A 27,952-nucleotide genomic window follows, 5' to 3' on the forward strand; every position below is an offset into this window, starting at 1 on the left:
AAAGTGGACAATATCATACCATTGTTGAGAGTCGTGTTCATCTAACATAGTATATGCCCTAAACTAAGACGTGCCAATAGATTGGTAAATCCTCAAATGTGGAACAAATGACTCCAAAAGAAAATGAATCAAGCCTCCTCGAAGGCATATTAAAACATGACTAAGACTTCAAAGGAGTCGAGCCTCGATTAAGAGACTAATTTAGGGAATGATCATTGATTTATAACAATATTATACCATTGTGGAGAGTCGTGTTCATCTAACTATATATATTATAATAAATTTTAATTGTGAAATTAATTCGATCGTTCAATAAAATAATTTTTTTTTAATTTTATAATTTTATAAATTTATGATGTTTAATAGTTGTACATCTTTAAATAACAAATTAAATAAACTCATGGATAAATACATTTTTAGAAAATATTGACCCAACATAAAAATAATTTGTTTGAAAAACACTTTACGAAATTCAAATATGCATAAAGGCATTACCGTCCATATATGTTATTATTTGAGATGTTGCTCTCAAAGTGGGTCCCACTTATTAATGGTCAAGATAAATAATATATCCATATATCTCATATAATAATAATATACTATGTTAGGTTCATCATACTATTGTTTATAATGCATTTTACAATTAAAAACAACAATAAACCAATGTCTTTGTTCGTGTTCAATAAAAATAAAAAATAAAAGCTTTATTTTCTTCTAATATTTAATACAATTTTGATAGTTTGTTATTATGAGATTCCACGTCGGTAGAAAAGGAAATGTAACATTATTTACAAGGGTGTAAAAATCTCTTCCTAATAGACGTATTTTCAAATCGTGAGACTAACGACGATATGTAACGGGCCAAAACAGATAACATACACTAGCGGTGGACTTAGATTGTTATAAATGATATCATAACAAGACACCGGACGATGTGTCAGTGAGGACGCTAGGCTTCTAAGAAGTGGATTGTGAGATCTCATTTCAGTTGGAAAGGGGAACAAAATAGATGCTGAGTTCGGAATTAGATACGCGACAGTGCGCCAACAAGGACGTTGCACTCCTAATAAAGGTGGATTGTGAGATCCCAAATCCCGAAAAAAAACGAAATCCAGTGGACCGTGAGAATTATTATTTTAATTGAATTTTAATCACAATTATTATTTGTGGTTAATTAATTTAAATTTCAATACAAATTAATGTCTTAACTCTACAAATAATGTAAATATATATAATTAACAAAATTATAAACATAAAATAATAGTAAAAAATCGGTAATATAATAATATTAGTTAAATTATCATTTTGGCAATGCACTTTATGTTTTGTTTTATTTTAATTGAATTTCTAATATTTGTAATTGGTTTTTATAATTAATAAGAAAAAAAAATTACCCCCAAAAATTTTTTTAGATATTTAAATGTAGATGAAATATTAAAAAAAATATTTAAAGTACATAATATAAAATAATATTGTATTTGAAGCGATGTCGTTTTCCAGATATGTAAAGAGAGTTGATGTTTTTGGTACCGTATGGAACTGGGGATTGCATATTACGAGAAAGCGCTTACAGTGGATAATTTCTGTCGCCATCGGCAACTGGCGTTACCGGGATCCGTTTCGTTCCTCGTCACGTAAAAACAATTCAGTTGCTACTCTTCCTGTCAGATCTGATGACTTACCCCAGACGTTACCCGTGACTGACCACATGCCACGTCATCCACTCAATTATCTCACTTTAAAAACAAATAATAATAATAATAATATAAACCATAAAGAAGAAACAAAATGGAAAATATTATTTTAATCCCGACAATTTTAAAATGAGTTATACGACACGTGACAGCAAATAAAAGAGTGTCGGTAAATTATATCCATTAAACATTGTGCAGGTGCCAGGTGGTCCGGTACAGATCACCACAATTTACAAATTACCTATTAATTAAAAAATAATTTATTCCCTCAAAATTTGGTGTGTTTGTTAAAATTTTAAAATAATTATTGTGTAATTTAAACCAGTTTATTAATTTACTCATAATTATATAAATTGATAAGTTTTAATTAAATGGTCTAAAATAAATAAATAATTAAACTATGTATGAATGAGATTTGTATACCTTTATAAATATTTAAAGTTGTTAAAAAAATATTATATTTATATCTATCGTAATTGTAACAAAATTTAAAAAATATCTTAAATTACAAGTCAACTTGGGATTTTGTTTATGTATGGGTCGGGAAAGTTTCCTATAAGAAAGCACCCGAAAGTAAAATTCAGATTAATTTATTAATCAAATATCTCAATGTAAGAATATTTGTTAGAGATTTAAAACCCTCCCCAAACAAATGAGTCTAAACATTCAATATAATCTATTTAAAAGTGTAAATAAATAAATAAGCAAGCTATTTTTATTATATTTTTAACTTTATTTATCCTAAAAATGAAAACCCTTGCACAAGTGGCAACTTTCATGTTTCATAACCATAATTAGCGGACGTGTATACTTTATGACTATAATTAACCGTAAGTATAATCTTAAAGTAAATAAAAACCGTAAAATACTTTTTAAAAATAACTATAGATTATTATTCACCCAAAATTTGTAACCATTAAATAAGTAGAGCTTTTTAATGTTACATGAACTGCAATAATTTTTACAACATTTTCTACACATCTTCCTTTAATTTATCTAGCACGATCGATATATTGGTTTGTATCATAATAATATAAACCTAAATTGTTAAACAATTTTTCTTAACTACCCGTTACTTAAATTTAAATAGTCAACTTCCCCTAAAAGCTCTAAGACGCTCACAAATTTGTGGGGACCTAACGGGTCGTTGCCATCTTTTTTATTTATTTATTTATTATTATTAAAAAAAACGTCTTAATTAATAAAGGAGGGGTCACATGGAAGAATTTGAAAGACTATAATTTAGGGCAATTATAACTTTTATAATTTATCAATCAATAAGAGACTATATTAGCAAAAAAGAAGGAAAAGAAATATTTTTTTAATCACATTTAATTTGATTTAGTATAATTTATTCCATTTTTTTAAAATATAAAAAATAATAATAAAGAAAATGAAAGGATTTTGTCGGGGAAGTGGGTTTTGTCTTTGCCTAAAAGGGAATGTGGCGCCATTTCTATTCCTCTCTATTCACGACAGCTGTACATCACAGGCAGTCAGGAAGCCGTGTACGGACAGACCAACGGTGTGGGGACCACGCTTGAAAATAGCGTGGGAGAGATCTGCACAGGGAGAGTGGAGAGTGGAGGAGACTGAGACGACCGCCAAAAAAGCTACCGCTGCGCTTCTTTTCATGTCATCATTCTATAATCTCCCTCCCCCTTAAAACAACAACAATAATAATAATAATAAGTAAATAATATTTGTACTTTTATTTAAATAATACTTCTAAATTAAATGCTCATAAATAATAATATTTTTTTAATATTTTTTTAAAAATGTTAAAAATATATATTTATTTGTACTTTTTTTAATAAAGAAAAAAATATTAAAATTTTATATTTAATATAGTTTTATCATTCTCTTATGATTTGTGACTATTTATATGTTATTTAATTAATTTAATAATCAGTAAGATCATTTCTCACTGATATTTAATTTAAAAGTCCAAAGTTTTAGTCATTCTTGTTCACAATCTGTGGTTCATGAACGTCCGTTCTAAACTCTTTTTACTTGATTCCATATCATATATGAGTTGTATGACCGGTCACCAAAATCATGTGTACATGCCTCAAAATATATTATGGTCAATTCTTTGTTGAACACAACGGTCGAAACGCTCGCACACTTTATTAAAGACCAATCGATAAGAGATTTAAAAAAAAAACCATTGTTTATAGATTTACAAAACATAGAAACCACAGTTTGTATTGCTTGTGATTTCTTGGGATGATAAGCTAAGTAGAGTGAAGGGTATTTATATTAGGAGATAGTTAATAGATTCCTAAAATTTTGTTTTTATTAAATATTTGAATCATTTTTTTCTAAATTTATTCATAAAATCCCTAAATCATTTTCTTAAATTTATTTATATCTTAAATCATTTTTTTAATATAGTCTTCATACAATGATTGAGCTTAACCCTGTTGGGTTAGATAATGTTGGATGATGTTCACTAATTTAGGGAATGATGATGAGTTTCAAGTGGACAATATCATATCATTGTGGAGAGTATGTTCGTGTAACACCTAAAACATTTGTTTCAAACGTGGATGGAGACTTCAGCATGTATTAAAATTGTTTGTAAAGACCGAATTTCACACGATTTACTATTTGTTGAGTTAAAGGCTGCTAAAAGAGTGTGATTGGACAATACACACGAGTTTTCCACTGCCCAGTTCCTCGTATTGTTTCGCTCACCCGACAGACATGGATGCCGCGAACGGCTGCAGATTCCGGTAACTTTCCCGGCCATAGCACGCGCGAAAAAAGTGAACCAGAGTCGGAACGGCGACGGATTGGGCGGAAATATTAAGGAAAGAGAAGGAGAAAGAAATGGGGCGAAGGGATCCAACGGCGGCGAGGGCGGTTGCGCTGACTGGTTTGCTTGGTTGGGCAAGCGTTCAGGTTTTACTGCTGCGCTTCTTGTTTCGTTCTAATTACATTACTATAGAAGAAGAACAACAAAAATAACAAGCTTGTGAAGTCCCTTTTATGGTTGATTTGTTGGATTTTCCATTGTAAATCTATGTCCTCTGTGTATAAATTGATGGTGAAATCGAGCTTTTAGTTGTGTTTTGTCACGTTTTGAAGCTTGAAATTGCTATCTTCAGGTATTCAAGGTATTATATGGTGTGAGATCACATCGTGGGGAGTAGAACGAAACATTGTTTATAGGGACATAGAAACCTCTCACTAGCCGGCCCGTTTTAAAAACCTTGAGGGAAAGCCCGAAAGGAAAAGCCCAGAGGACAATATCTACTTACGGTTGGGTTGGTTTGTTACAAATGGTATTAGAGCCCGATATTGAGCGATGTGCTAGCGAGGAGGCTGAGTTTCAAAGGAGGTGGACATAAGGCGGTGTGCTAATAAGGACGTTAGGCTCCGAAGGGGGTGGGGATTGGGGGGTCCCACATCGATTGGATGTGGAACGAGTGTTAGCGAGGACGCTGGGTCCTGTAAGGGGTGGATTGTGAGATCTCACATCTGTTGGGAGGAGGATGAAACATTCTTTATAAGGATGTGGAAACCTCTCGGTATCACAACCAGACACTGTGCGATGTGTCAGGGAGGAGGTTGAACCCTGAAGGGGGGTGGACACGAGGCGGTGTGCCAGATTCTGAAGGGGGTGAATTGGAGGGTCCCACATTGATTGAAGAAGGGAACGAGCGCCCACAAAGACGCTGGGCCCTGTAAGAGGTGAATTGTGAGATCCCACATCCTATGGGGAGGAGAATAATGAAATATTCTTTATGAGAGTGTGAAAACCTTTCCCTAGCATACGTATTTTAGAAAACCTCGTGGGGTAGTCTGGAAGGAGCTGTTACAAATGGCATCAAAGCCAAACATCGGGTGATGTGTCAGTGAAGAGGCTGAGCCCGGAAGTTAGTCCTGTTTAAGAGTACTCGAAAATAACTACCAAATATTTGTACTCTTCCTTAAAGTTGGTCTTGTTTTTGTCTGGTCAAACTTGCCAATAGATACCCAAACGCACGTTAGGCTTCTTCTAAACCCAAAACCACCAGCCAAGGAAAGGCCTCTTGAACTCCAAAGGTCCTGAAGAGAGCCCACCACAACTGAGAGGCGAAAGAGCAGCCTAGGAATAAATTGTATCAAAATTCTCTTATTTGAAGCATTGGATATATGAAAGTTTCTGATCGCTCGTTGGGCTAAGCGGCGCCCTCCCGATGAACTGACCGCACTTAAAATCGACGTAGATGAACAAGTAGAGTATACTAGAGCGCTTGAGAAAACAATGTCGAAAGAACTCGGCAAAATGATCCCGTAACTTCGGGAGAAGCAGTGCTCTCCTATCTTTTGATTAGGAAAGCGACACATACTAGGAGATATCGACTGGTTATTGAAAACATAGTACTCTGCTAAGTGGTAACACGATGTATAGAGTCTGACACCTGCCTAGTGCTGGACGGTCGGGTGGAGAAGTGTTATAAGCTTTGAATGGAAGCCCGGGTAAACGGTGGCAATAGCTATAACTGTGCTAAGATAGAGAAATTTCTTGTTGTATAAGTAGCAACTTACACGAATGGTGTAAGGGTTGCCCCGTTGTCTCCAACGTGGACCGAGTGACATTGAATTCTCCGTAAAGATGCGGAGTACTAACAGCTAGATGGTAAGACTCCGTGCACGTTAACTATAGCTTCACAGTGACAACCTTGATCGAATGTGTAGGATAGGTGGGAGGTGGTGACATACAACGACCAATCCTGAAAAACCACTCTTTCGCCTAAAGATGTCGAACCGTCGCATCGTGTTTTCGGGAGGAGAGGAACATTGCAAGGTAGGTAGTTTATCTAGAATGTATTATTGCTGTGGTGTGTAACTGTTCCTATTCTCCCTTTGCTAATTGGAAAGGTGTTGAACAATTTCTTCACGACCTAGAAACCGGATGAAATAGTCAACTAAATGACAAAGGGATCGGAGGGAATAGGTTCGAGTCACGGTAGTCAACTAATTAGTGATTTAATGTCCTACAAGTTACCTTGTTGTCTCGTGAGAATGATCAAGACACGTGCAATCTGGTCCAGACACTCGTGAATATTAAAAAAAGAAATCTTCTTGTTGAACAAAGTGGTGTACGTCCGGAAGGTTTTGCTTTAACGACAGATATGAATCACAAAATTAGAGATTTTTTTTTTAATTTTTTTTTTATACCGAACCCAACCCTACACCCAAAACTAGGTTTCCTAAACTCCAAGATTTCTAATTCCAGTCAATCAACTTTCCGTGGAAAATTTAGAATCCTAGAGTTTTTTTAATTTGAATCTGTGTCCGAGACGACATCTTTAATGATACATGCAATGAGGTCGTGACAAGTTGCCATGTACTTACGTACTGTGCATTTAATTTTTAATTGACCTATTGACTTATATACCATGGGTTTGTCTTCCTACACAAACTAATGCCTTAACTAAACTAAAAGTCTTGTGCAATAAGCCGTTGTTGTTGCCTTTTTGCTTACATTCCCATATAACACCAATTTCAAATCTCTATGCCCCCGTTTAACTTTCTTCTTGAACCGGGGCCAGAGGCTTGAGCATACGTCGCTTGGCAGTAGGCGCGACGCAATAACAAATAGGCTTAACTCACTTGTTACTGGAAAGTGAGTGCCACATAATTGTAAGTCAGTTGCCATCAAAGTGCAATTCTGATAAGTGGTATCAGACAAAAGTAACCAAATTAAGCATACTTTTCATTCCAACATTATTTTTCTTAATAATATTTTAAATATTTTTTAAATTAAAATATTCACTCGTTTGATTTTATTTTTCAATGATCTTAAAATTTGAAACGTTATCGAATCCATTCAAATTTTAAAAAAACGTGATTCCTTAAAAAAAAAAAAAAAACGATGTGGTAGATTATAGAACTACGAATATCAATAAAAAAAACGTCTTTTATATTTAAATTATGCATTATCATTAAAGAGAATAAAAAAGCATTATTTTTTTTTAGCTTTTAAAAAAATAGAGATAGCTATTAAATAATTCGTTATATGGAACTATTTTTGAGCACTGTGACTCATTCGTAAGTGGTAACATTAGGACGGTTATGCAATTATTTAATTATTTATTATATATTCCACTCCCACTCTTAAAAAGAAAAAATAATAAACCCTCGAGGGCAAATTATTTATTATAAAAATTAAATAGTTAACCCATCATTTAAATAAAATAAAATAAAATAAAATAAAAAATAAAATAAAATTGGACGGTTAGATTTGACGTGGAGTGATAGTGGCTGGATCGTACGGCTAAATTGTGATCTTTCTCGCTCTCACATCCCCGATTTCAAGCAAGAAAAGCGATTTTGTCATTTGATTTTGTCTCCCCACACGTTTCACCGAAAAAGCATGCACCCTCGTCCCTCCCACCCGCGCGATTAAATATAGTTCGGAGGGAACTTACAAAGTTGCTACACAAAGAGGCGCGAAACCAATCCCTCGAAAAAAGCTCTCCATATTTAGAAACTTCTCGGTTCTCGCCATGGCCGTTTGTTTCTTCTTTCCGTTCTTCTTCTTATTCTTCTCTCTCTCTCTCTGTCTCTCCGTCTCTCTGCATTTTTCATCGCCAAATGCATGGAGCTTCGTCGATGTCTCTTTCGGATTCTGATGATTCAAGCCGAATCAATCACTGGTGCGTTTTACTCTATTTAGATTTTTTGAATCGGAAACTCATGATGCGATAGAAAAAAACCCTAGGTTTTTGTGGTTTTTGCTTCTTGATTTGTTATTTTCATCTCTGTTCGTTCGGTTTTTCTATGTGTTCGCGTTTGTATTCGGAGAAATCGTGGTGTAAAAGCTGTATGTATATGTCCGTACGATTTGTTGTTAAGCAGCAACAGATAAGAGAGAGGGAGAGTCGTTATGTTCTGTTTCTTATCGTGTATATTTCTTCATTTTTTTTACGGCTGTTGTTCTTAGGTTATTTAGTTGTAATCTCTTCTGGAGATGTGATTTAATTTATCTGATAGTTGTGGATGATCGAGACCTGGCGTGACTTCGTTTTTTACAGTAGAAAGTGTTTTGCCAGTGTACTGTTGGTGTAATGTGACGGACGTTTGATGTTGAGTAATCTGGCGAATGCTTTTAAATTTCATTGGAAGATAATACGAATTTATGACTCTTGTTTAGGTCATAGAGACAAGAACAATATAATTTTCCAATAAAATGCTTGATTAACTTTTAAACTTCTAAGTATTCGAGATCAAGCAGAGATTTATTGTTTTTCTTGCTTTTTTCCCGGTGTTTGGTAAATGTGTAGAACTTGCTTCAATTTGCATATCACAGTTCTGAGCTGTAAACTTGAGATCTCCGTTTTACAATTTCCTCTATTTATCTTTGATTGTGTTCATCAGAGCCATCACAATTCTCATTCACATTTATTTGTGGATGAAGTTAGTCGTACATATAATTGTTGGTTATAAAGTAGTAATGTGCTCGCTTGAACATACATTAGTCAAAGATCTACAAGTTAACAAATGTTTGGCTACATCTGTCTTGATTGTGGTATTGGTTGTCTGAGTTAGGAGTTAGGATGCGAGAATCTTATCTGAAACATCAAATTTGTTTGGAGAAGCATACAGTATGCATTATTTTCGTTTAGATAAATCTCAAAATTTTGTCTGCACAAATTGTTTGACTCTGATTGATCAGATTCATTTAACATGGTTAGCTTGTTGTTATATTAACTCATCAAGGAATTATCATAACCGTTGAGGAATTGTGGTTATAAATATGTAGTTGTTTTGATATGCATTGTTGAGCATGCAAAAACATCTTAACATTTACATGGAAGACAGAACTAAAACAACATGCATAGCCACCTATCTTTTTCGTTGAGGAATAATTGTAACTATGCACTTATACAGGCACACATTTGATTCATCTGTACTAGGCTCACCTTGGTCATCCATTCTCGTGTCTATAATGGCAAACTTGCCCGTGTATATAGGTCCATATATGTTTTGACACCCATACTTTTTTCCCTTTCAATTCATGCAGAAAAATCATCTGTCCCTCAGCTGTTTCTTCATCTTTGGCTCCCTTTTCTCCTTTATGCTGTCAACTAAAGGTAATATTATTGGTTTCTTCATTGTTTATTGCAAACTTCTGACTCTTTTTGCAACTTGATTTTTTTGGCCTGGTCTCCCTTTGTACGTTTCATTTAGCAATAAAATTGAATTCCTACAGAAAAGTATATTTAGGCAAACAACGGTTAGTATTATCCATTTTTTTCTTGACTGTTTGTGTTGGAAACTTTGAACTTTTATAAAAAAATTGCAATGTCTATGGAGTTCAAGACTTGTTTTTGTGGACACCTTTTTAGAGTTTTTATTTTTTATAATGTACAATATGTGCTTCCATCGTATGGTTAGGCTGGTAGGAGCTTTTGTGTGTACCTAACGTCTTAACATTGCATACAATGCATCTATTTTGATGTAAATTTTTAGACTGATATTGAACATATATGGAGGAAGTTACAAGTATTAAGTTCTGCCTTTCTTGTTGACGGTGTTCTCAATTTACTCGAAAGCATTCTAGTAATATGAGATTAACTTTATTACCTATATAAAAGAATGTGAATCAAGATTCTCAAGTATATTGCTCAGATGCATTCTGGTGATATGAGATTAACTGTATTACCTATATAAAAGAATGTAAATCGAGACCCTTCAGTATATTGCTTGAAAGCATTCTAGTGATATGAGATTACTCAAGAGGCTTGGGCTTCTGGTTTGTTTTGTCAGATTTGTTCCAACTCTACCTTGGAAAAGGCCTTAGCATGTGTATTCAGTGTGTATAAGCAATAACCATAAGCTTTTTGTTAGCTACTACCTGGTGTGACTGAAATTTTATGTAAACCCCTCCCCCAGCCTGAAACAGACCAAACTCTGACTTTACTCTCAAAATCCTCTTCGACTATTCTTATTTCCATGATCAATCCAGTTAAGGTTGACAGTGTTTATCGTGTATAAGCAATAACCATAAGCTTTTTGTTAGCTACTACCTGGTGTGACTGAAATTTTATGTAAACCCCTCCCCCAGCCTGAAACAGACCAAACTCTGACTTTACTCTCAAAATCCTCTTCGACTATTCTTATTTCCATGATCAATCCAGTTAAGGTTGACAGTGTTTATCGTATTCAGATTGTCTTTGAAACATTACTTGAACTTCTGAAATGAAAGGTGTGGTATGAGAGGTCAATTGAATCTATTAAGCTCGTGTTTTTAATGTAGTACACTATGCAGATCAAAGTTGTAACGAAAAGAATTATGAAATATCTTGTCTAGACTATAACTTCAGTCTTTTTGTTTCTTAAAAGTTACACTTATGTTTTTTGTTTGGTTCAAAACCTATTTGAATAATTATTTTTCAGGACTTGTCTTCCTGTACTCTCAAAGATGAACTGTTCTTTTTTCTTTTTAAGAACCAAAGTAGTTCTGTTAGACAATGGGTATGTAAAACAGTGATTTCATGAGCACGGTTGCATCATGTTTGAAAAGAAAAAGAAGTCTGCTGTCATTTGGAGAACTTGCTGATTATACCTCAGTTCATCAACGTGCTGATTATAATCTTTGAAATATCCGTGTTTTTGTTTGATCATTTGTTATATTGTCCTTTAATATTGCTAATATTCTATTTTATAAGAAACTTAAGTATATTAACAAGTGAGAGGAAAACATCTTAAGGGCTTGGGGAAGAGGGAAACACCACCCACAAAAGAATTCAAGGGCTTTTCAATTGTTCAGTCACGTTATGTTTGTAGTTACAAAAGAATGCCCTATGATTAAAAATCACCGAGATGAGGTGTACTGTACATTCTACCAATAAATCTCACAAGTAGAAGCTCTATCTTCATATGTACGAAGATTCCTCTCGAGCCAAACGTGCCATAGGAGTGCTCTAGTTACACATTTCCAAATAGTATCAAATATTATTTTAATCCACATATTTCCTTTTAAAACTCATTTTTTGCATGTCAACTTACATATACCACATCCAATGTGTATCTTATATAAGAAGTTTGGTATATAAATTTGTCTCTGGTACATGTTGCTATTGGTACTTGAAATTCCTTGGCTTGAAACTAGGAGTTTTGTTCCTGCACTTTGAATCATATATGAGTTTTTGATTTAAAAATGCCTTTTCTGCTTCCAGTTCACTGTGTCATGATCCAATGACAAAAGTGCCACCTGAGATTTAAGCTTGAAGGATATTGAATAGACTTGAACTTAGTTATGAATGAGCACGGCTTATACTTTTTTTATTGTTCAGCTGACATTTTCTTGGTCTAAATGTGGCTATGCATCATTTGTCGTTGTGTTGTATGTGCTTATATTTTTCTACCGTGGACGTAGATACAGCAATCAAGCGTTGTTTGTTCAATGTACTGCTGAACTTAAGGTTCTCATGCGCTATTTGTCACTGCATACCTGTTTTGGTGTTGCTTTTAGTTGTCAATTTTTTATACGAAACTATTGCGGTGGGAATAATTGGTGGCATCCCTCACTTAGCCATTACAACTCTGCTTGAGGTCTTCGACTACTTTCATTCTGATGGTTTCCTTTTGATTAATTTTCTCCTCTTCGTTGTCTTGTTTATTGCTCCTTGCTCCGAAGCTCACTTCTTGCATAACTTTAGCGCTTATAATATTTTGAAGGGACTTTAAATTGAGTCCTCACTTTGGCGTAGCTTTCCACACTTGGATCATGGATTTGTGATTCTCAACTGTTTGAAGCTTCATATCTTGTAAAGTAGCTGACCACGCAAATAGCTTCCTGGATTTAATGTCAAGTGCGTACAGTATTCGCTCAGGCATGTTATGATCCGTAAGTAACTGAACATGATTTTTGATAAATGTTAGTTTGACAGTGCTATGCATTTATTTACCTATAAGTCGTAGTTTTCTGCCCATTGTTCATTGTGTGAGTACTGTTCTTTTTCTTACTTGCAGTGTTTGGCGGTGCTGCGCACTGTTTCATTTGTGAGGTACTGACGAATAACTCTGACAAGTTTGTTCCATTGCTATTGCTTTTTGTTCATTTATGCATTCAAGCCTTCTCTACAATCTTTTCATGCCAACTATGCTGGATACCTTCTCTCATTGACATGGATTCTGCATTCATTCTTCTCTTGGTGATAGATACCAACTTTCAACTTTTGACCATTAAAATACCATGAGAGCAAGCACAAAAAGGTTAAATCTTTCTGGAAGAAAAAATAGATGCAGGCAAGATTTGAAGAATGGGCTCTGTTTCGAGCATTAATTGAGAATGATCATATGAATATCAATAGGGTAGAGACTACATCTCACTTATGGATTCTAAAATTTCAATTTGGTAACTTCTTCCTCTGCCGCTTGGCTAACATGCAGCTATTGCATTTCACGTTAGACCAAGAATAATTAAAAATGTAGACCAATAGGTTAGTTGAAAATCTTCTTTAGCAGTCAGCTATCCCTTTCTGTGCTCTCGCTCTTACTTTCTGCCCTTTTGCTTAAAAAGTAGACTATTCTGTGTTTTCGTTCTTCATCTTGGCCAGCTTGCTTGCTGGAAAGTGCAATCTAGCAATCAAAGGTCGGGGTGCCCTTGTTTTCCGATCAAATCCTCTGACACAAACAAAACCTGCAAAATTACTCAAAATTTAGCTTGTCCGCAGAACACACAAACAGAAATACATATAGTTGATAGACCATAAGGTAAGATTCTTACTTGAATGCATAATAAGAAAGTTTAGATATTTGATGCTCCCTAATCTTCCCTTGCCATGTTGTCATTATTAAGTGGATCGTCCTCATTTTTTCCTTGGCAAATTTATTCACTCAGATATTTCTCAAGTTTTCCTGACCTTTACTTTTTTCTACCTCAGTTACGGATGATCAGAACCCTTGGTACATCATGGCAAGGCTTATCAACTATCAAGGTGATCATCTTCTCACTATGGGTGGTATGAAATCATTTGTATGTTTCTAAATATTGAAACATACCTTGTTAGCATGGAGATGAGATGACGTTACAGGCAGATACCTCTTTACTGATAGTCTTTTCGCTTCTCTGAAGTTCTTAATCTAACTACAAATTCCTAGTAGGAGATCCTTTTTATTAAGGTACACAGATAAAATGAAAAGCCTAAGTTTGTAAGATCCTCCCAATTATATCCGAAAGGTCATAATTCTCTTGGAAAATCCTTTCATTTCCTTTTCCATATCTCCCACAAGATTGCTCTTACTACATTCTTCCTTTGTGAGATGATCATAAAGAGTTCTTGTAAAGAAATACTCCTTAGTTCTTTGGAATCATGATAGGCATGAGTATTGGGGGGGATGAAATCTAATGGAAACAGGCCAATGAAATTGCTACAAGTGATGCATTTAACAAATAGTTAGGAAGTAAGTTAACTTTAACAGTGCTAGCTAACTTTTACTATGCCCTTGGAAAAGATATGTTTTCTGTATAGGTGGGTTTAGTAGGTTGAATAACCAATCAATACACAGAAATACCTATTGGCTCGTTAGACACAACACCTAATTGCTCCCTGAAAAACAACTAGCCAGACCATAAGGTTGTTTGGGATGAAATTTTCAAATTGCCTTCCCCTTTTACTTGGCTCCTCCAACATTGGTTTTATTGTGTTTAGGTCTCTTGGTTGAAACCCTAGCTTCCCGAGGTAATTCATAGGATGTATTGACAAGGCGAACTTAAGTATAGCTCTTAAGGTTAGAGATTCGAATTTTCCTACCCACAAGCCGAACTTCAGTGTAAAAAAGCTCCTTATAAATCATTTCCAACAACATTTATCAACTAAATCTCAGCTTTTCCATGATGAGTTGGTCATAGAGGTAATGGTAAGATTATATTTTTCCAATTTTTGGGGCACTTAAAACTATTGATATTTTCCATGCAATAAGTTTTAAAGAAGGAACAGCCTAGTTGAGGTAATGACCTACTGTGGTTTTCCCTTCCCTCCACATAAACCACTCTGTTAATTGAAACACTAACTGGAACACAGGCTGTATGCTATATCAAGGGATTCTAAAAACATAGACCTTATTCTTTATACCTTTAAAAGCTTTATTATTAATATACTCGAGTTTTGAGCCCCTCTAAAAGAATATAAAAATGAAAATAAAGGAGAGAAAAGAAACAAAGCAAAAAAAGAAAATAAATCCTTAGTATTTAAGGACATGCTTTACGGTCTTTTCTGCAGTATTTTGTAAGTACTGCCTGAGCCTACCATTTACGGTAAAGCTGATCTGATTTTGGTTTGTTGTGTTTTTCAATTTAAATTAAGATTTAGATGTTATAAATTGCTTAAAATTGTTTAAGCTTTTTATTTAGACAAAGTTAACTATCTTGTTTCGTTATGCTATATTTTTATACAATATGATATACATCAAAATGTCTTACAAAAATATAAAAATTTTAGATTTATCTTAAGAAATTTGTTTATTAGTTGAAATGGTCTTATTATACATACTTACAACACACACACACACACAATAAGATGGAAACTCAAAGAAATTAATTTGATAAATTTTTTCTAGTTTTCATTTCTTAATTTTATTACATTTTTTACCCCAAGTATCCAGCGGCCGACAATTTAACACGGTTGAAAAAAACAATTTATTTTTAAAATTTGTTTCATGAAATTGATTTACTAAAGCATTATTTATTTATATATTATTATTGATTACTGGTTTTTTCAGCCCAAACATTATCTTCTAAAATGTTTATCAATTAAATTCGAAGTGATTCCCTGTGATTATGAACTGCTGTTTTCTAAATATTAGGATTACAAGTATTAATTGAAAAATTAATTATTTAAAATTTGTAAGTTCTTATTTTAGTTTTTCAAATTTCTTTTTAAAGCCAGTTCATTATAAACCTTCTCGTATAAGTTTATTTTATTTTACAAGTATTTTATAGTTTTAGCTTATTTTATAATTTTATATATAGTCTTTTATTTTATTTTTAATGAAGAAAAATATAAGATTTTAGATTATTTTTTAGTTTCTCAATTTCAAAAAGAAAAAACTAAAGATTTTAAAAAGACTTTATTTTTCGCTATTTTAATAAATATTTAAGCCTATATATTTTTCTTGTATTATAATCTTAGAAATCAACTTAGAAATAACTATATATATATAAAGCGTATCACAAAACTGAAGATGTTTTTCTATTTAGTATACCATGACTGATTGTAAAATCACGATAATCTTATCGATTACGAATTAAGTGAAAAAATGCTTTTTGAGAAAAAGATAATTTCAATTTTATGTATGCAAAATGAAGAGTGCAATGCTTTTAAAATATATTTTTTAAATTGCCCGAAATTAACTTCAATTCTTCGTGATTCTGTTTATTAAAATTTTAATAAATTAATAAGTAATGCTACTTGTTTCAAATAATACACCATTAAATTAGGTCAAGTAACTTTTATTAAATAACTAACGTAATTCAACAAAATCGTAAAATATTTTTAATTTGTATTAGGTTTTCATTAAATTGTTAACTTAATTTGAGTAATTTATTAAAATATTATTTTTAGTTTTAATAAAAGTACAATGTAACATGTAAAACATTTCTTAATTTATTTTCAAACACTGGTAACATTCCTGGTTCCTCTTTTGAAATGATTTGGTTAAAAATTAATATTTTATTTTTTCTATTTAAGAAATGCTAAGTAGTGGACAAATGCGATCATATCTGACCAATGCACGACTGTGGTAATAAAATTTTGCAAATTTACGTTTTATTTTTGTGTATAAATGTTTTTGCAAATTTACGTTTTATTTTTGTGTATAAATTTTATCTTATTTGTATGAATTTTATGTTTTAATATCTGACCAGGTTAAAAATTTAGGCCACCATTACTTGTATTTAGATCCCAATGCAAGAAACTTAGCAAGTTAGAAAAATACATACCTCTCCAAAAGCATAGCTGAATCTCCTCCGTCACTAGCCCTAGAGACAAAAAAATTCATATATTTAGTTACTTTTTCTTATTTACTTACTTAAACCCGGCACTCAGCAGTTTGTTGATAATAACAAAAAAAAAAAAAAAAAAAAAAGAAGATCACATCCTTGAATCTGTGTATTCTTACCCCTGAATATTGTAGATACTGATGTACCAAAGTAGACGGTTCGTCTGGGTAAGTTCCATAGCCATTTTCTTGGAACATCGATAGGTTTTGAACTGGATTCATGATCTGCAAACATCTGCTAATTTGAACAAGAAGTTAAAATAGAAATTATGCAGTCTCAAGCCATCTTCATGTTGAGAAGTTAATATCGTTATTATCAATTTGTTTGGAATTAGAATTACAGTTTCAGATGCTTGCTATTAAAATATTTTGTTGGAATGTTTATTAGAAATAAAAAGGAAAAAAAAAAAAAAAAGAAAAAAGAATTTGACTAACGTAATTTATGAATGAAAATAAAAATTCTAATGAAGCTCAATTGGTCAATGAATTTTAAAATAAGTAATATATATACAGCCAATAGGGACTTAAACAAATTGGTCGTTAAAGTTGTACCATTAATTTGTCACAAACAAAGATAAAATAGTGGTTTATTAAAAAGTTGAAAGACTAAAATAAAACAATTCTGAAATTTTAAAATGGATATTTTGAATGTTTTGAAACTAAAATGGAATAAATTTTTAGAAGTTGAACATTTAAGTCAAATGTTGGATTTGAAATTACTTAATTTAAAAGGCGAAATAGAAAATTTTCAAATTAAATCGCTCAAATTCTCGGGGGTTAAAAACAAAATAGAGCATTAAAGATCATAATGGTGTTGGGACACGACTTGCCTCATTAACTTGGAAGTATGTTCCATTGAGTGGGAAGCTCCCTCGCATTGCGGTCCTGCAAGGTATCTGCGATGTTGCAAGGGAGAATAAAAATGTTTAGAGATGAAAATACTCTTAAATAGTAATAAATTAAAGTTCATATACATACATAATATATATATATATATATATATATATATATATATACATGTTATATCTTACCAGGATCGTTCCTCTGACTGTTTGAGAATTAGCTTCTCTTCTACAACTGCATGTGTAGCACGTTGCATCATTGCATAGCCTGTTCGGGTCTTGGGACCCACAACTTTGCGGGGGTTGAATCGAGTTCGCTGTTTCACCTGAAGAATTTTGGATATATACATAGTTTTTTTACAAAAAAATTATTGTTAATTAAAATAATTCTCTCCTTGTCTGCTTAAAACCATTGTTGGCCATCCACGATGACACCAAAATGGAGAAGGGGAAAAAGGAAGCAGGCAGATAAAAGGAAACAGAAAATCATTGCTTTATATGACTAGTGAGTACTGCTTACCTGGCGTCCATATCGCAAGAAGATATGGGCTTGGATCATCAGGTTCTCGTCTATCCATCTGTATGTTTAAATAACTTATTGTTATTACAAAATTAAAGGCGGCTGCGTTACTGTGCTTCTATCAAACTTGAGTGGAAATGTTACCTTTTGTAAGAGAGGATGTGAATCGGGAAGTTCATACCTGCATTTAGATAAAAGACAAGTTATTGAAACCGAGATTTCATTGAGAAAAATGAATGAGCATACGAAAAAAAGGTATTCTTGAAGATCAAAATTTCCTTTATTTTTATTTTAACGGCGGAATCAGCTTCAAAACTTTAGACATTGTTGTTTCAATCAAATTCAATGAGATAAATTACCATTTCTAGACTAAATCAGCTATGCATGCTCTTATTGTCAAAAAGAAAATTTGCTTCATTGTGATAGCACAATTGAAGAACGTCTCAAGATGCAAATTCAACTCATAATTATAAAAATTGTTAAATCTAATGGATTATCACCTCTCCCCTTATAATGATTCTATTGTTTCTTACTAAATGGACAAAATTGTTACTATCCTAATGCTAAAATAAAGTTGCTTAGTTTAATTTTCTTTTTCTTTTTTTTTTTTTATTCAGCGTCTACTTGTTTTATATTAAAAATGAAATAGAGGAAGTAGAAAAACAACTTACACTTGATGCTCAGTCCGTAGCCTGCTCACATTCTTCAATTTTGGCATTGGGATACGGGCAGCTTCTGGGTTCAAGGCAACTAAAGCTCTGGACATGTCTTCTTCAGGGATGAAATTTTGCAATGTTGTTCTGAATTCTTCCATGCTGAGTTTGATGGTAGGAATTTCATCAGCATCAGGATCCTCATAATATGCATCTTCAATATCACTTTCGGTTATTATCTCATTGGGCTCGGGTTCGGGTGACGCTGGTACTTCAATTATTGGCTCACAGTTGCTGGTGCGCACGGTATTTCCTGTAGAAGTGCTTGATTCAGGAGCAAGAATTGGCAAAGGTCTCGTGAATAAAGCTGGCTGTTTCTCTGTGGCGACAGGATTGGTTGAAGGCACAATGCGCTTTTCCTCCGGTGCTGGCAGAGCAAGTCGAGCACTGTACTAGATACAGTTCATGCTTTAGTTAAGTGTTCAAAAGTTCAAAAGGTAAGCATACATATGTTAGAAATCACGACCCTCCATAATGGTATGATATTGTCCACTTTGAGCATAAGCTCATGGCTTTGCTTTGGACTTCCCCAAAAGGCCTCGTACCAATGGATATGTATTCCTTAATTATAAACTCACGATCATTTCCAAAATTAGTCAACGTGAGATTTCCTCCAACGATTCTATATTTATGAACATAATCTCTGGAATTGGAACTTTCATGATCAATACTCAATGAGATACTAAATTGTTGAAAAGCTAGATTCTGATGGTGTCAGTCATAGGCAGGATTGTATACATGCAATTTGAAAGAAATTGACAAACCTTGCAAAAGCACTTGCGAAGTGCTTGCATTCTCCTCTCATTGGACATGCATTGCAATTTGGCTTGCTCTTTGTGCAGAACACCTGATGCCACATTACGAATCAACACTTCCATAAGGCATATACATTATGTACTTTAAAAAAGACAAATTGCATCTACAGTCTATGCCCGTGACGGTAATGATATACCGAAGGACCTAAAGAACGGGATGCTAAGAGTCTATGGCCTCACCTTTCCAAATGTAATTAACTGATAGTGTAGTTCATACCTGTACAATAGAAGTCAGTTATAAGTATAACTTAATTCAACTTTGCTTATTTTTTAGTCATCAAACATGAATAATGAATGTATAGAGGGGTTACAGTGTTCGCTGATCAAGTTTGCATAATCTTGGCCACAGGTATTTTTGAATGGTCTCCAGCATTGGATACCTACAAAGAATGGAGGAGGTTAGAAGTTTTGGATTACAGAAAACTAATCACTCATCAATCCAGTATTACTTACAGTTCTAGAAGGTGTAACTGAAGCGACTCGGGTAATGGTTGAAGAGGGACCCATCCAAGTCGAACAGCTATTCTTCCGACATTTGTGTCAACCTATGCAGAAAGCAATTTAAGGTGATATTAGAAGCCCCTCTATTAAGCTTCTAGATAAATGATTGGTTGTCTGTGAAAAATCATACTGGGAAAGCAAGATGATGAAGCGTTAATAGACGAACGCACTCCACACTTTTCAAACCCAGTCCTCGTATACTCAGTAGATAATCCCTGCAGCAGGTATATGGTTTTATATTAATTATATAAATAGATCTGGTAAAGAAGCTAGGTTTGATAAAAAAAAAAAAAAAAATATGCCATACTTTGCTTTGTCTGGAGGAACATCTCTTAACCATTCGAGATCAATGCTCCCATGATCTTTCATCAGGCGATCCAAAAATTCCTGCAACATTATTTTACAATGCAAAGAGAAGTTATTACTGCTTAGTTTAGTAATTGATCTAAGTAAAAAATAGGCATTTAAAGATTTCAACTGCTTGTACGTACCTTCATTCGTTCAGCTAGCATGTTGTTCATTCCTCGTTCCTTAATAGAACTAGAAATTTCATGAATGCTGGCTAGTCTGATTGCTTCGTAGTCTATTGAATCCATGGCATCCTTGCTTCTTTCTTTTAGTTGTCCATTGGCTTCCACCTGCTTTCTCAAACTATCCCAATCAAATGTACTATTTTTCTCACTATTGACCTTTCTTCTTTTTGGTTTTGAAGTGCTAACATTTCCTCCATTATTTGCCTTAGATAGGGAGTGGACCTCATTATTTGAAAAGTTAATTTGATTTCCCTTTCCAGGCGTTCTATCCACCGCATCAAGCAATTTTTCTGCGTGTGCAGGCACATGTACGGCATTTGAGAGGCCATTTTTCTGCATTTTGGCTGATGCATCTAATTCTTGGTGAGGATTGGTAACTGATGCACTTCCTAATGGGGAAGTCTTGATCCTCTTACATGGTTCATAATTCTCATGAAGTTTATACTCACAATGAGGTCCCGATTGAATAGCACTACCCTGTAGTTGCACGGAGTGCTCACCGACAGATTCGCTATGCTCCATCGTGGTTTTTTGAGATCTTGCTTGTCCAATCTCTTCAGCGCAAGTTTTATCCAAAGTTCGCTTGAGACCCCTAATGTTTAAGCTATGACAAGTCATATTCTTTTCTGTGGAGCATCCAGATACAATTGATGGCCCAGAAGATGTGCTCTCTTCACTGAATGCTTCACGGCCTTCAACCTCCAATACCCCACAGTCTGGGGTCAAGTGCGACTGATTGTTTGAAGGAGCAACTGGTTCTTGCTTGTGTTGGTTTTCGATGTTTACAAGGAAATTTGTTAAGGAATGACCGTTGAGATTATCAAGCTCATTCCATTCTGATATTAGTGACTCCTGTTTCCCATCTGTAGTTCTGTTCAAGTCACTGAAGGAATTCTGTTTGATGGTAGTCGTCTCCACTTGTTTGATCTCCGTGAAATTTGAACAATGAGTGCTGCTAGAGTAGTAACTTACAATGGGTTCTTCAGCCTCTGAGTTGGATCCAGAGCATGATCTAGCCCCTCCAGTACCCTGTGTGATTGTCGAGTCGAAGGAATCTTGCGAGGATATGACTTCTTCCTCCACAACTTGACTACCTTCCTCTGTGAAAAAATTTGCAGTCCCTGAGTTCACTCCTTGATTTTGATGGTTTATTGACGTCTGGGGCATCTCAAACCTTGGCTGGGGTAGTAATCGAGCTTCCCATTTTATAGAATTTGCTGAATATAGTATACAAGCTGCTGACTCGTTGGCCACTATGCTCGTTTGAACTTGAACCTGAGTTCTAACGTTCCTGGTAGATTTTATAGGAAAACGTGCTGCTAGAGACATGAAGGCAGAGCTGTAAAGAACGAAAAGAACAATGTTATCCACTCGTTCATTATTTTGTTTCAATGATAATCTTGATCTAGAGTTCTAACCGAAATCATAAGCCTACCTTGAAAGATGATCTGAAACATTCTGGGTAAGGAAAACCCCTATAACTGAGTCAACAACTGATCCTTTCCATCGTGAAAACGTTCTGTCTCCTGCGAAGAGAAAAAGAGAATTTCGGTATACATATAACTGAGTCAACAACTGATCCTTCCCCCTATAATTGAACTGATATAATTTTTTTTTGTTGCCATAAGTGGAACTCAACCGAATGAATCGGTTAAATTCTTTGCCTGTTACACTTTTTCTATCATTTCAAAACGCTTACTTCCCGCCATATTTAATTGTACAAGTGCATAACAAGTTTGTACTAAAACAAAGTGAATTAAAAGTTTGATTAAAATATATATCAAACGAGTTCTAATAAATTAATTTTTTTTGAAAGAGATTTAATTCCCGTTAATTTATTAATTAAATAAAACTTTAATTGTAAATTATGTAAATTATGTAAATTTATGAAGAAAAAAAAAAAAACCGTGCAAATAATGAAATATTTAAATTTATACTTTTCTTATTCCAGCTGGGTGGGTTCTTTTATATTTTGGTTGTCAAAATATTTAAAAGACACAAACTGAATCAAAGTGATTAAAAATCAAGAAAAAAAAAAAAAAACTGAACTTTTGAAATATGGATTTGAGAATTGTTAAAAGTAAATATTTTGTAAACCCTTATTTTGAAATGTTCATTTTAGTTTTCTTTTAAATCTGACATTTAAATAAAATAGAAATTTCCTCAGTTAGATATAAGAAATAAACCTTGCACTAGATGCATCCTCGCAATGAACGAATCAGCACGACCACGAAAGACTTTCCGTTCCTCTTCCCACCATTTCTCCTTGCCTTTCTCATGATTTTCAATGCCTTCGCTTCCTTCCTTCCCCATTAATAAATTCCATATTCTCTCCGTCTCCGGGTCAAGGTCAACTTTTGGTCGTGTCTTTCGTTTTCTTAAATGTTCAGACTCCACATATGGAACTACTGCACCATTTCCTTTATATGGAACAATAGCATTTTGCTCTGTCCTCGTGGTTCCTTTATCGTCGTTAAGCTTGAGACCCTTCATTTTGCGTATGATCTCATTTTCTAGTACACCTACATCAATATCAAGAGGTTATAGTTAGTACTTCACAGCAAGATCTAGTTCCTCATTTAAAGAATTTAAGTATACTTGCCTGTTTTTTTATCAGGAACTTGGTGGAAGCTAAACGAGTACCCTTGTTTTTGTACTTGATTTGTTGCTAGCGAACCTGATATCATGGGTTGATAAGCCTGTGCATACCGTTGATCTGAGGCTTTCGGATGCGGAAATGGTTGGGGCACGTTACATTTGTCACCAGTAATCAATGAGCGATAGCTAGTAACCTTATTCGACCCAGTTGTGCCACATGTCCTATCGAATTGTGGATGCAGATTTTGTGAGAATTGTTGCCTCTGAAAATTGTTCTCATGGACGATTGAGGGAATAGGCCTTTCACCGATGATTTCTTTAGTCCAGTTATTTTGTCTATTGGTGCTTTGTTCACTTCTAATATGACCATTTAGCATGGCTTGCCTCATTTCTGCAGTAAATCCACCAGAATTGATAGGATTGCGACCACTTGTATTGAGGTGGCTTGAGCAACCCTCATTTGCTTGGATAGTAGAATATCTTTTGTAGAGGGTTGCATAGAGTCCAGATTCAAATTTCTTCGCAGGAATTTCCAAGGATCCTATGTTTACACTGCTGCTTTGTCTATAGAACTCACCCGTTTGTGACACCCCTTGACTCAACACTGAAGAGTCCAGTGTAGCTACCGAGCACGACTGTGTTGGCTGAGTTGCAGGCGGACGGCCTCTCTTTAAGCCCCTTGGTTCATTGATATTGAACTGATGATTTGGAACTGTTTGAGAATATTCAGAGTTCATCCCCATCAGCTCCTTATAATAATTATGGTTTTGTTGCTGAACAGGAGTGAATCCACTGCTGAATCCATTTTGATATCGATCTGCTTTTCCTTGGTCTAAAATTCTACGAACATTGATCAAATCTCCTGCTGTGTTGCTTGCTAATTTGTTCAATAGGCCTCCAGCTGCCTCCCTTTCGGATTGTGATGTGAGAGGGGTCGTCATGTGACTCATGTGAGAAAGGTTACTCTGTGTTGTTGGTTGCACATTCTCAGCCATTGTGCCCAGTCGCTGACTGATATGAACACCTGGAATTGTTCCACCAACACCATTAGTTTGGGAGCAGAAATCTGGAACGTTTGGTCTCGTGGTGAAGCAAAGGTTCCCCATGTTCTCCTCTTGCATATGTTTCTCATCTGGTTTCTTTTCGGGTTCCTCATCTCCAGTTTTTTCCATCTCAAAATGTATTACTCTCCGGCAAGATTTTGTTTTAGTTGCGGTGCTCGAATCTTTAATCTCCACAATATTCGCAGGTGGAGTAGCTGCTTCTTTGTTGATGTTCTTCTTCCGTACATACTTTCTCTTCCCTGTTGGGGTCTCCTTGGGAATCTTCGGTGTCACAGGTTTAGGAGACTTCTTGGGTTTTTCTTCCTTTATAACCTTGGGCCTATGTTTTCTCCGCTTAGGCGTCTTCAACTCTGGGGCCTTGTTAAGATCAACTGCTTGAGCGCTGCCCTTCTCCACTTCCTTCGCTGGGGTTGGTTCAGAAACGGATGCAGATAATGTATCTGTGAGATCCTTCAAGAGTTCATCATGACGTTTCTGAGTTGCTTCATCAAGTGGAACTGTGACAAAATTCTCCTGTGTCTCCTCGTAAAGTCTTAAACTTTCATCCAATGGAAGATTAAGTAAATCAGTAAACTTTTCTGTGTATACCATGGGCGTATGCTGTCTTCTTTTTGCTGGTCTCTGATCTGGTGTCCTGTTGAGATCGATCCCAAGATCTCTATGATTCCCAAAGTCCCTCATTCCCTTAAATGGAGTAGAATTTCCAACACATGATGATTCCACAATGCTTTGTAGAAGTTCGTCACAGTGTTGACGGGGTGTTTCATCTTGAAGCATTCTGATGAAATCGTCCCCGCCGTCCTTTCTGAAACTTGAGCTTTCATTTCTTACAAGAAAAGATGGTGTGGGGACATAATCAAATGCAGCATTTTCCAGATGCGAGGAGACCGGTGGAGGATGGACTGAGTTGTTAAACGTTGACATTGAGTTGGTTTGTGTCGTTGATGCTGGGTTCAAGTTATAACTGGATTGATACATGGGGAGTCCATCTGTAAAATTCACAGACCACCATTTCATCACTCATCAAAATTAGTAGTGAAATAAGAAGCAACGGGAAAGAAAATCTATTCATGATAATAGTAAAAGGCAAAAGAACAGTTCGCTCTGTTCTAACCGCACGGCACCGTACATATATAATAGTTACACTACCCAATGCAATTTCAGCTAACTACAGTAAACTTTCATTTGGTTACGGAAAATTTTGAGAATAACTCCGTCTAAAGTAACGATTAAGATCAATATTTTCTTTTCTTAAGGGTTTATGATTATATTAAAGCATCAATTAGTAATTTACTCAATATTCATATTATTTGCAATAACTACAAAGAGGCTGATCGTGTAAAACAATTGCTAGATAATTCGTGGACTTACATGGGCGATGTTGGGCGTAGCTATTGTTACTAGATGGTTTCGATTCTGGATAAAGATTTTGATTTCTAACCAATAAATTTCCGGCATAGAATTCCCCACTGCTGTTAGCTTGAGAATTCATGTTCAGTGCTGTTAAACGCATGCAACGAACATCAAGCCAATTCTCCTAACTGCTTGGCGCCAAGCTGTTAAAACAAAGCACAATTCAGGCATAACGTCAATGAAAAGCAAATTATAGATCTTGTTTGGAATGAAATGATGGCGATAAAACACATTCTGAAGAAACCATAACTTAAACGTAATCGTAGTTCAGGAGCCGACGGTTAAATTCAAACTTGCGGTGGCAGATCATATTTTCACCATTTTCATGTAGAAAGACATGATCATATTGTAGATAAAAACATGGAAATGGAAATTTCTTCCTATTAGTAACTCGTTTTATACTAAAATCAGTTTTTATAATTTAGGCCAAATCCATTGAGAAAAGAAAAATTAAGAAAGAACGAAAAGAGGCAGCAGCAGCAGCTCAACAACGTTTAATCTTCCAGACAGTTCACTACTGCAGTTATTCTTACCAGAGAGAGAATATAAATTATACAGATAGGTTCATGTCGCAGATTTGTCCAAAGCTTTGGCACGTTAAATCTACACAAAAAAGAACATTAAATTTGAACCGATTTGTTTAAAATTGGAAGAGAAGGCAAATTCTACGGTTAATCTTGACTTAAACAAGCTAGCATTCAAGAATAGTCGGCATTAATGCCTTTAACCGCACCTCGAATAAAGTCATAGATGAGATAAATTCAAAAGAAATTGGAAATGAAATAATAGTATCAACAATCCTCTAGATACAGAGAACAGTAACAGAACAATTTCACGCACATTTGAAGCGGAGTAGAAGATTAGAACTCCATAAATAATTCATTTCAGTGTTCAACGAGTTAGAAAGCACCGATGAAGCAAGACTTTATACTCAGAATCAACAGAGCAATTCATTAGAGATATGCACCTTAAAATTTGTCTAGTTATCAATTTCAGCTTCAATTCCTTCCAATTGTACAATTATTTTCTCTACAGAATCAAATTCACAGGACAAATCCCCTGAAAAACGTCAAACTGAGCTCTGGATCAACCTCCTCCAAAGCATTTACTTCGATTATTTCAAAAGGAATCGAAATCGTAAATGACATAACAAATCTAGTTCCATAAAATATCAAGTTGTTTTAAGTTCATATCAATGACTCAAAATCTTCAATAAGAGAAAGAAGAAGAAAATTAATAGAACACCGAAGAATTACAGAAATTAGCAGAGCTTCGACAGAATCATCCAAACAAATAACAGAAACATACAATTTGAAATAATGAGGCCTCAATTTGAGCCCTAATTCTGATATTCTTGCGTCCATAAGCACAGAAGATGAGAGAGAGTCAGTCAAAGATGAATTCGAATTACCTCTTTCACCAATATCCTCACCGATCCAATGCTTGTTATTCTGTAATTACCTCCCATCAGCTACTCCGTACTCCGGTAGAGTTTCTTGGTGGATCAAATGCCAAATGCTGATGGAAAGAGGAAGGGGGAGAGAGAGTTACGTTGGTAGCTTGAGTTTCCAGGAGAGAGATAGAGAGAGAAGAAAGAGAGATGGTCCAGGGACGTTTAATTAAAAGTAAGAAAAAAAAAATACTTCACTTCTGATTCGGTCATTGGAGTCAGCGTTAGCGGCTTTTTCTCGGTTCTGATGCTGAACCGGTTCTTTCTCGGTTCGATCCGGTTCGTTCCGGTCCATTCTAATATACACAAATTCTATTAAGATTAAATTTTAATTTATTGTTTTTTTTTTATTTATAAAATAAGCTTTAAAAATGTCTTTTAATTTTATATTTAATAATTTTTTTATATATTAAATTAGATATAGAATAAAAATTTCACAAAAATTTTAAAATGTTAAGAATTTATTAAACAAAAATTATTTATAATATTGCGATGAAAATTCACTTACTCTTGATAGTTAAATGCGGTTTTTAATGAAATTTTTTGGTATTAAACCGATCATTTATAATTAAATTGAATAATAAAATAAAATGTATTTTTCGAAAAATTTAAACGGGTGAATCGAAAAATTCGTTTGTATTAAATTTGGAATAATTATTATTAGCCTACCATATACTTCGTGTATTATTTGAATTTATAGAAAAATATTTGAAAATGGTAAAAATTACACCTTGGTGATAAGAGTACAACCCTTGTAGGGAATACAACTAATGAATAAAAATACTTGTCAAAAAGAAATAAAAGAT

General features: G+C 34.4%; 1 protein-coding gene and 1 long non-coding RNA gene across 6 annotated transcripts; one reads left to right on the forward strand and one right to left on the reverse strand.

Moving 5' to 3' along the window:
- Positions 1-8,051: 8,051 nt before the first annotated feature.
- Positions 8,052-13,753, forward strand: LOC111802720 (uncharacterized). 4 transcript variants are annotated; one of them, XR_015422354.1, is made up of 5 exons: positions 8,052-8,347; positions 9,715-9,784; positions 12,407-12,543; positions 12,669-12,703; positions 13,583-13,753. It is a non-coding gene; the product is annotated as an uncharacterized LOC111802720 (long non-coding RNA). The 4 variants fall into 4 exon arrangements; XR_002816293.2 differs by lacking the exon at positions 9,715-9,784 and having other exon boundaries at positions 8,054-8,347; XR_015422356.1 differs by lacking the exons at positions 8,052-8,347; positions 9,715-9,784 and adding an exon at positions 10,901-12,248 and having other exon boundaries at positions 12,375-12,543.
- On the reverse strand, positions 12,951-27,308 carry LOC111802719 (transcriptional activator DEMETER). Of its 2 annotated transcripts, XM_023687185.2 has the most exons (21): positions 27,108-27,308; positions 26,230-26,299; positions 25,655-25,839; positions 23,224-25,272; positions 22,808-23,143; positions 22,057-22,147; positions 20,580-21,960; positions 20,396-20,475; positions 20,219-20,303; positions 20,041-20,132; positions 19,899-19,967; positions 19,768-19,804; positions 19,537-19,619; positions 18,731-19,159; positions 18,204-18,240; positions 18,060-18,117; positions 17,729-17,865; positions 17,528-17,593; positions 16,818-16,932; positions 16,639-16,677; positions 12,951-13,338 (listed from the first exon to the last, which is right to left on the reverse strand). In XM_023687185.2, the coding sequence occupies exons 3-21, from the start codon at positions 25,794-25,796 to the stop codon at positions 13,223-13,225; spliced, it is 5,442 nt and encodes a 1,813-aa protein (XP_023542953.2). In that variant the 5' UTR covers positions 25,797-25,839; positions 26,230-26,299; positions 27,108-27,308; the 3' UTR covers positions 12,951-13,222. The 2 variants fall into 2 exon arrangements, with proteins under 2 accessions (XP_023542953.2, XP_023542954.2); XM_023687186.2 differs by lacking the exon at positions 26,230-26,299.
- Between the last annotated feature and the right edge of the window lie 644 nt (positions 27,309-27,952).

This window comes from Cucurbita pepo, chromosome 9 (genome assembly GCF_057944985.1).
Source record: "Cucurbita pepo subsp. pepo isolate OVF chromosome 9, ASM5794498v1, whole genome shotgun sequence".
Lineage (NCBI taxonomy): Eukaryota > Viridiplantae > Streptophyta > Magnoliopsida > Cucurbitales > Cucurbitaceae > Cucurbita > Cucurbita pepo.

What these genes read in the sequence shown, in the direction of transcription:
- LOC111802719 (XM_023687186.2), bottom strand. Translation starts at nt 25,796, where the DNA reads ATGCGTTTAACAGCACTGAACATGAATTCTCAAGCTAACAGCAGTGGG. An exon ending in TCTTGCGATATGGACGCCAG is followed by an intron (nt 17,866 to 18,059) that starts GTAAGCAGTACT and finishes AAAATTCTTCAG; the next exon opens with GTGAAACAGCGAACTCGATT. An exon ending in AGTATCTACAATATTCAGGG is followed by an intron (nt 16,678 to 16,817) that starts GTAAGAATACAC and finishes TTTTGTCTCTAG; the next exon opens with GGCTAGTGACGGAGGAGATT.